This window comes from Halyomorpha halys, unplaced genomic scaffold (assembly GCF_000696795.3).
Source record: "Halyomorpha halys isolate HHAL.00 unplaced genomic scaffold, Hhal_1.1 Scaffold58.1, whole genome shotgun sequence".
Taxonomy (NCBI): domain Eukaryota; kingdom Metazoa; phylum Arthropoda; class Insecta; order Hemiptera; family Pentatomidae; genus Halyomorpha; species Halyomorpha halys.
The window spans coordinates 2,701,109-2,710,274 of NW_027110919.1; the positions used below are offsets into that span (position 1 = coordinate 2,701,109).

General features: G+C 30.6%; 2 protein-coding genes across 2 annotated transcripts; one reads left to right on the forward strand and one right to left on the reverse strand.

Moving 5' to 3' along the window:
• Positions 1-638: 638 nt before the first annotated feature.
• LOC136796154 (probable ATP-dependent RNA helicase DDX23) lies at positions 639-2,324 on the forward strand (the record flags this gene model as incomplete). Its single annotated transcript, XM_067049034.1, is given in 4 exon segments — positions 639-754; positions 1,128-1,388; positions 1,806-1,980; positions 2,062-2,324. Coding segments are annotated over 4 exon segments (779 nt in total), but the record flags the coding sequence as incomplete, so codon positions are not given.
• A 1,275-nt stretch (positions 2,325-3,599) lies between these two features.
• Prosbeta3 (proteasome subunit beta type-3) lies at positions 3,600-6,857 on the reverse strand. Its single transcript, XM_014438483.2, has 5 exons — positions 6,719-6,857; positions 6,050-6,166; positions 5,805-5,980; positions 5,410-5,682; positions 3,600-3,722 (listed from the first exon to the last, which is right to left on the reverse strand). The coding sequence occupies exons 1-5, from the start codon at positions 6,719-6,721 to the stop codon at positions 3,674-3,676; spliced, it is 618 nt and encodes a 205-aa protein (XP_014293969.1). The 5' UTR covers positions 6,722-6,857; the 3' UTR covers positions 3,600-3,673.
• Between the last annotated feature and the right edge of the window lie 2,309 nt (positions 6,858-9,166).

Here is a 9,166-nt window from a genome sequence, read left to right on the forward strand (position 1 = left end):
ATATATATATATATATATATGTACTGAAAGATGCCTTACATACATAGTGGTTTAGTATTTGAGGGTTGATTATGTAACATCATTTCATATGCTTATATATCAGGGGTGGCTAACCCAAATGATCTTGAGGGCCACTTTGGAAATGCCTCATAACTCTGTGGGCTGTATATAAAATTAGATATCCCTGTATTAGATTTATTTCCCACTATAGACATTTTTTGAAGCTAAAAATGGAAAGATAGCGAGTTATTACTCTAAACTCATAAATAAAACAGGTAATATCTGTTATACATTCTAAAGAATATTAATTTAAAATCAAAGTTAAGTTTTTATCTTAATTTCGACAGTTAATTTTTGAGTATATGGATGCTCAAATAGTGTATTTTTGTAATTCATTGGTTTTCACCTACTTTGAAATAAATAAAATAAATATACTTCACAAAAGTCTGAGGATTTTGTGGACCAGAAAATGTACAAGGTGGGGCATGAAGCCTGCAGGCTCCAGGTTGGCCACCTCTTATATATCTACCTATTTTAAAACTTTTGGCTGGTCATTGTAACCTACAGGTTTCCATCACTTCCATTTCACTTAGATACGAAGTTAAAAAGGTTTATTGAGAATTATTCTCTATTTTCAGATGTGCAGAAGATTCTTGATTACATGCCAGTCACAAACTTAAAACCTGACAATGAGGATGCTGAAGATGAAACTAAACTCCTGGCAAATTATAACACAAAGAAGAAATTTAGGCAGGTAGGTAATCAGTAATGAAATTTGTCACTATCTCTTAACATTAATAGATCTAGATGATTCTTTCATCATGTAGAAATTTTAAGATGACCGAGAATCATTGACAAACTGTTTAATTTAATTTTAATATATTTTGTAAAAGTGTGATAAATTTTGTGGGCTGGATAAATGTATAGGGCTTACATCCGGCATCCCTGTTATATTTTTACCAATTTTAAAACTTTTGACTTATCATTATTTCCTACAGGTTTCAATCACTTCCATTTTACTTTGATATAAAGTAAAAAGTTCATTGAGAATCATTTTTGGGTGGTGATCTGAGTTACTCATTTGAAATTTTAATAAGAAATGTTATAATTTTTATTTTATGTTTTAGACTGTGATGTTTACGGCTACAATGCCACCGGCTGTAGAAAGGCTTGCTAGAACATACTTGAGACGCCCTGCAGTCGTCTACATTGGTTCCGCTGGTAAGCCAACTGAGAGGACGGAACAAATAGTATACATCATGTCAGAACAAGACAAGAGAAAGAAGTTGATGGAAATATTGAGCAGAGGTGTAGAACCTCCAGTCATTATATTCGTCAATCAAAAGAAAGGTGCCGATGTACTTGCCAAAGGGTTGGAAAAACTTGGGGTTAGTAAATTTGATGATTTAGTTAATATAAGGTTAATCATTCATGGGATCACGTGTAATTAATATTACTATCCCCCTGCCAACTGTGGTAAAAAAAGGGCTGGATGGTTGCCATTTACATTAGAAAATTCTGTTATTAAGGAATGTATTTTATTACTAAGTATTTATTTCTTCAATTAAAACAAAATATATAAATAACACTTAACATTCAAATCATTTAAAACAGTTTAATGATTGTTATTATTAACTCATATTGACTATTTTCATTTTCCTGAATTTTAAGGATTCTCTTATTTCTTTCACCTTTCTGAAAATTTTTCCAAATATTTATATGAGCTCTTTTCAATGTAAGCTAAAATATTTAAAATTCAATCTATGTTTATATGCACTAAATGATATTTTTTTAAAATTTTTTAGTACAATGCTTGTACATTGCATGGTGGTAAAGGTCAAGAACAGAGAGAATATGCATTGGCCAGCTTGAAATCTGGTACAAAGGATATGCTCGTAGCTACTGATGTTGCTGGGCGTGGTATCGATATCAAGGATGTTTCCTTGGTTATAAATTACGACATGGCTAAATCTATTGAAGGTAATGTATTTAAAAAATATATGTTTCTCAGTATTTGGTTATTTCTCTAAAATCATCTAATGTATTCTTTTATGTTTGTAGATTATACACACAGAATCGGTCGTACTGGAAGAGCTGGTAAGACTGGTGTTGCTATCAGTTTCCTTACGAAGGACGATTCGGCTCTCTTTTATGATTTGAAACAAGTAATACTTGCTTCACCAGTGTCTGTGTGCCCTCCAGAACTTCTGAACCACCCTGATGCTCAGCATAAACCTGGAACTGTTGTTGTTGCAAAAAAGAGAAGAGAGGAAAAGATTTTTGCTTAATATTGTTTATATATTATAAAATTACTTTTAATTATATTCAATGGATTTCTAATTAAATCTAAAAATATTTTATATTTATGTATTAGCAAAATTAATATGGTATGTTAAAACGTTATCTTGCTCTCGTGGATAGTCTCATCTTACGAACGATTTTAATCACCCTCTCTTTTCCTCTCCTTATTTTCAACATATTGTATTATTTATTGTTGATTTATGCATCCCAAAGTTTGTAAGTCATTATAATAAATTAAAAGTTGAACCATAAATTCTCTATTGATATAACTTATAAATCAGGCAGAAGCTATTCATTATTCCTAATACGCTCCTCAAAGGCATTACTGTTGAGATAAATGATTAATAAATCAGTAACTGAAAATTATCTGTTCTTTATATATTGATGGCTTACTTCACAGTGGAGCTAAGTACATTATAACTAACTTAACGAGAAATACAATTAAAAGTTTTTTCTTATAGGAAAATTATTGTTACATTGTAATTTATCTAAAAGAGAGAACTTTTAATTGTATTGTTTGTGAAGTTAGTGGGAATGAACTTATTGTATGTTGTATTAAAAAATGTTTTTTAAACATTCAACTCAACTCGTTTACCTACTCTTTATATTCTTAGTGTCTCTCTTTATAGGTCCCCTTTCTTGCTATTTATTATTCAATACTTTTCAGATTTCTGAACTTATAGGTTTGAGTAGTAATGTTGTGGTTCTTTAGTGCTCATTATTGCTTTTGTTGGGTTCTGTTTTCTTCCTTATTCTTTTCACCAGTCAAAAAATGAATCTATTAACTGATGTGATAAAAGTGACATCATCCATTGGACTCATTATTGTTTTTTTTTAAAATAAGAACACAATTGATTGTCATGGAAAATTCAACTTATGAAGGAATAGTAAATTTATTCTGATTTCCATGATTGTATTTTTAATGCATAGCTTTTTTACTCCCTTCCACTTAGGTGGACTAATTCTATAGTTGATTATTATTTCAATCAATTAAAAAAAGTTTAAAAGTTTGTTTGATTTTTTCATTGATTTATTGTTAAAGGTACAAGCATCCTAAGCAATATATTATTAATGTTCTAATTTATGAAAATTATAATATTAAATAGCAGTTAAGTACTAGAAACCTTAAGTGCTTCCAGCACATGTCTAACACCTTAAACAGTGGTCCACAAACTTTCTAGCTTAAAGGTAAATGTGACTAAGGTCAAGTTAATCAAACTTGAATTATTTTTTGGTAAATAAGACTCACTAGAGGATTTAAAAAGTAAAAAATGAAAAAGGGTATTAAAAGAGGCTAATGAAAAACTCTTATCTATTTATTTTTATAAAAAGTGTAATTTTTTTGTTTTTCCCACAAAATACAGAATTAAAGTTAGTCCATTCTTGTTTTAATTCTTCTGTGTGTTACTTTGTCTTTCTCTCTGTAAACAAAAATAAACAAACAAATAAGTTAAATAACTAAAAACAAATTATCTTTATAAGACCTTTAAATAAAGATAAAGAATAATGGCTTAGCAAAAATAGAAACAAAATTAGTATTCAACAGATAGGTAACTAAACAACTAATAAGTCTGTCCAGAAATGTTCATTCTTACCTAACTTGAATAGAAATGCTAACCTTCATTTGACAATGCAGAAATTGGACTTATATTATCCCAAATCAAATATTTCAAGACCTTAGCAACAAGATGTTAGATCCCCAACAAACATGTTTCCTGTACTAATGTTAACTTTGTGAAAATTTTCTATTTCAATAAAAGCCCTATTATAGCTCATATTTACTGAAAGGGGTGGTTTTGAGGAATTGAAAAGTATTCTGATCAAGATGTAAAGGATTAGGGATACAGTCTTGAGTTGAAATTCAATTGCTATCAAAACTAGTTATTTTCTTTATGAAGAAAACAATTAAGTAAGCAGCAATGACAGTCATGATTTTATCTCATTGTTGAATAACTGCATCTTTTTTCCTTCGGGTAGGCAGTTGATTTGGAAAAGGAATAAAAAAAAAAAAAAAAAAAAAACTAGAAAAATGCAGCTATTAACAAGACAATCCTCAGAACAAACATTTACATTTTAATACCGTAACATCTCTGTTCAAATAATGAAAACACTTATTTTTAAAAATGTAAACGTTTTCGGACTTATGGTAAAAAAAAAACTGGCTTAGTGATTTCTATACAAGAAATCTACCTTTCAAGAAAATCCTAAGTTGGAAATTTGTGCCTGGACAGGATAGGGATATAAAATATAAAATTTCATGAATACTCTACATAAGAATTAGTTGAATGCCAAAAGAAAAATTTCAGTTTTTTACTACAACTTAAAATTTTTCTTATCTTCAAAATCATAAATGGCCTGGATATAATTTTTGCCCCTCAATTTCAAATTAACTCATGTTGCAAAATGTCAGCCAAGCAAAAAGATCAGTTTAGCTTCCAGAACGTTTATATCTTTTTTTTTTTTATTATTTTGTTTTAAATCCTCTTATTTTTCTGTGAAAATTGTATTTTATGTAAACTATTCTTTTATCTGGAAATTTCTATTAGGTAGATAATTACCTACATTCCAGGATTAATAATTTGTCATTTGAGAAGAATATCTACAGAAAAAGCTGTTGATAAAATTCATACTAGACCCATTATACACCAATACCCAACGTTTGCCAAATTGGACGAGCTACTTTCGAAATATAGTTGTGACAAGGAGAATATGTTTACACATGCATATGCAAAAGTAGAGGAGAGAATCCAAGAAAATGGAAATGGGTCCAACTAGGTACCCACACAATCCCTGAAAAAGTCATCAAAATTTGATTAAGGGTTTGATTGATTATGCTCAAACACAAATTTAACTAAAGAGTGACATGGATCCAAATTTCGTATTCCTTGATGTCTAAAACAAAACATTCAGTGAAAATCTGAGAACAAATAATTTATTCCTAATATAAATAAAGAACTTTCCAACCTCTGGTAGCAAGGAGGCACATTAATACATTAAGATACAGGATAGACGGCGTTGCTGAATAACTTGAAAATTTACATTTGATTTATTTATTCAATAACAAAAACTTTATGTACTAAACCCGTTTCTTTAAAAAAAAAAACTTACATTATATACACAGAAGCTCCCCAACCAGAAAGTGCATCTCTGTCACAAGCATTGACAAGCGCTTGAGAAATAGTTTCAAATAAGTCTTCAGGACCAAGATCTGGTTCCCAAAGTGCTTCACACATTCCGTAGAGTTGTTCAGAGGCTGTTCCTGCCACAACAAAATCTTCTGGTTTGTTAGGGCAACCGAGTAAATCCATTGATGCTATAAAAGGCTCCATAGTTTTTGGTTTTAAACCAGCAATTATCGGCTCAACAAAAAATGGTCCAAACCTGGTAGAAAAATTGAAATATACTATTTGAAAAGGTAAGGTAGATAGAGGAGGAGGAAACTGATAACATAGAGATAATAATCAGTAAATATGCAGGTTAATACTGTAGTTCATAAAACTTACCTTCTTTCATACAATAGATTTGAGACCATTGAAAGAAACACATCTGGAGCTATTTTCCTATCCTCTTTCAACTCAAACATATTTTTCCTAAATTTAAGTTTATTTAGAACTGTAAATGTATCAGTAGTTAACCCAGGAAGTCCAATGTATAAATGAGGACCCATTTCAAAAACTTTCTAAAATAAACAAAACAAATTAATATGAGAGTAAACTTAAATGTAAAACATTAAATCAATAAGTCTCACTTCAAAATTAGTTGAAACAGTCTGTCCTTGTATTCCGAACCTCAAGTCTGAAGCAATAGCAACACAATCTTTCCCCTTCATTGCTATTACAGCACTTCCATTATACGCTAAGATTGACTAGAGAACAGAAAAATACATTTAATGAGAAATCATGTGTTAAATCATCTCAATCATGATAACTAGACTCCTTTAAAGAGGCAATAAAATTTAAAAATACAACTTTCATTTCAGCTATCAAAACAAATATAAATCAGAACTCAGAATAATAATAATGTACTAAGATAAATTTGATACCAATGAGTATGACGAAGCTTGAATTGTGATAACTGATATTCAACATAAACAATATCAGAAAAAATGACCAAGCCCTTGAATATATAAAATTATAGAAGCCACCAATACTATTACATACTCCAAGGTGTTTTAACTGAAATCAATCTACTCTCAAAGGGGATTGAAAAAAAAAATGATAAGGACAGAGGCCCTATATTTCTACAATATTAACTTCAATTTTTTTTTAATCAATTCCTGGGTATTATCAATATTATAATGAAAAAATAGTATTATGCATGTTAATTGGGGATGTTAAGAAATATTTTAACTTGATAAAATAATTCACATTCAAGCAACTTAACAATTAATATAAAATATATGAAACTAAAAACTAACCATCGTTAATACTTAGGAAAGCTTTAAATGACTGGTAAAACAAAATTATAACCTTTTCTCAATCAACAATAGTCACTCTACCAAAGAGCAACTAAGAAGCTAGTACAACATTAAAAGAATTTTCAAAATTAAAAACTTCTAGCGAAGAATATTAATTTAATGACCTATTTGAATTTATTGCAACTATAAATATGTTTCTAATTTTTTGAAAAGTGACCAATTTTTTTTCTTGAATAAAATAAGATTTTATCGGTCGAAACTAAAAGGTTTGTTCCGAGAACCGGTGGGACAGTCAGGAGCATGCGCTGTACCGTTTTGGCGTTCCATGGAGGCCAGGTCCATTTCTCTGACTGTTTAGATATCTGTTCCAAGGGACCGAATATCAAGCTCGGAACCGTTGAAACAGTCTCTGCCTTTGAGAAGGGGCTCGAGCAAACCAGATATAGCTCACTCATTTCACAATCATGAGAAATAGTTAACCGTGGCTCACACCTTTCATTTTTTTACTCTCCCAATTTGAGTTGTTGGGGAAGGCTAGGAACAAATAAAGTTGGGAATTGTCAGAAGTTTTAAAGAAAGGTTATAGGATACTGTCTCTTTCTGAAGAATAAGAAATAAATATTACTGATTCTATTTAATGATTTTTTTCACTAAAAAATAAAAAAAACCATAATGAGGAGTAAAGTAGGTAAAGAAACAATTGTTTTATAAAAAAGGAAAACGTTTTCGTTTATATCGTGGTCTGAAACTTTTAAATACCATTTTTCAAAGAAATTAAAAATTAGAAGTATATCTCGTCTTGGTTCATCTGGAAGTTTTTTCTTTTGCTGACCATTGTTGATATAATCGCTCATAACTTTTCTACAGTTTATCCAATTCCAACGTTAATACAACCGTTGGAAAGCTGTATGTCTGATCTTTTAACCTACATTAGGAAAATTTAGATTTAATTTAATACTAACTTATAAGGTCGAAATATTAGTTTTAAATAAAGAAAAACTTTTCAAACATTTTATTTTATATCTCCTGTTCTAATTTGTTTAATTAGAATCCGGTCTGTGCCCTTTGTTGCAGAGCTAACAGCCCTTAACACTGTTTCGTGAAGATTGGTTGAGTCATATTGAAGTTATTTCTATGTTTTTTTTTTATTTTTCAATATACTGTCTAACGGATATTTTGGGCCAAAAAAAGTTTTTTTTTTTTCTTCAAAAATTCGTAATTAAGCGTTTCTTCTTGTGCTAATAACTAATATGAACTTTGTTTCACTCCTAAAAATCTGTTACTGCACTTTGATAGGTCAACTGTCCAAGTCCAATTAATTGTTTCTATGATGGTAGGCATTGTTGGCCGTGTATTTATTACAGGAGACGATGATAGGGAGTGCTATCACAACAGAGGGAAATTTATTAAAGTAATCACAAATTTACTCTAGGTTTTATTATTTGATCGCACCCTCAACTATGCTTAAGATATTAGTTAATCTAATTATTCAGCTTTAGAAATTAATTTTTATTTAATAATATCTTACTTCAATCAAGTAACTTAGATTATAAAATAATAGACTTAAGATTCTAAACTAATTTTATAATTAATAATATTTCAGTTACTGACTTTACATCAAGCATCGAAAAGATATGTTTATTAAGTATGAACTGTAATTGGCAAGTTTGATAGTACATCAAACGTATGGAGGCTTCAGACCAATGCTCAACTTTATTTTTATATCAGGATGTTCATAAGGTCTAAGTTATTAAGTTATGCTATTAAACCACATAATGAGAATGATTGATAAAACTCCGAACAAAATTCTGGACCCGCCAGTTCATACTGACTCGTGTCAAAACGAGTATAGTGTGCTTTCAAACCAAACTGAGTTTTATGAAAAAAATTGTACCATCTCCATTTCTACTTTATTTTCTTCCATTCCCGGCTACGTTGAGTTTTCAGAATATTCCATCTATATTTGCATTTCCATCATTTATATCCCGACATTTTTCACACTTAACATATTATTATAGAGCACGCGAGCGATCTTAAATTTAGCAATTAAAAAAGAACAAAACAACTGCCAAGGTGGTTGTGTTAATAAAGAGTCTTATTTCACGCCAGTTCCCTGTCACCTCTTTCCTCTACATTTTATCCTTTCGTAGGACCCACCGGACCTACATGCCTCCTTCATGTCTACATGAATAGCACCCAGTAGAACGAAGTTAACTTCCTGCATGAACCGGCGGCCGGCTACACTCCAGGCTTGCATTCCTCCATCGTACCTATAGGAATAGTACCCCGTAGGACAAGGTAACCATCCTTCGAGAATTTACAGCTAGCACCCGTATGTCTCATCCTGTCTAATCACCTACCTTACCGATATTGAGGCCTTCTGGTCAATAGTGCATAGTATTATAAATTGGAATCAGATCTTATACAACCACCTCGAAAATTGGTGAC

What these genes read in the sequence shown, in the direction of transcription:
- Prosbeta3 (XM_014438483.2), bottom strand. An exon ending in CTGTTTCAACTAATTTTGAA is followed by an intron (nt 5,981 to 6,049) that starts GTGAGACTTATT and finishes TGTTTATTTTAG; the next exon opens with AAAGTTTTTGAAATGGGTCC. An exon ending in AATCTATTGTATGAAAGAAG is followed by an intron (nt 5,683 to 5,804) that starts GTAAGTTTTATG and finishes TTTTTCTACCAG; the next exon opens with GTTTGGACCATTTTTTGTTG.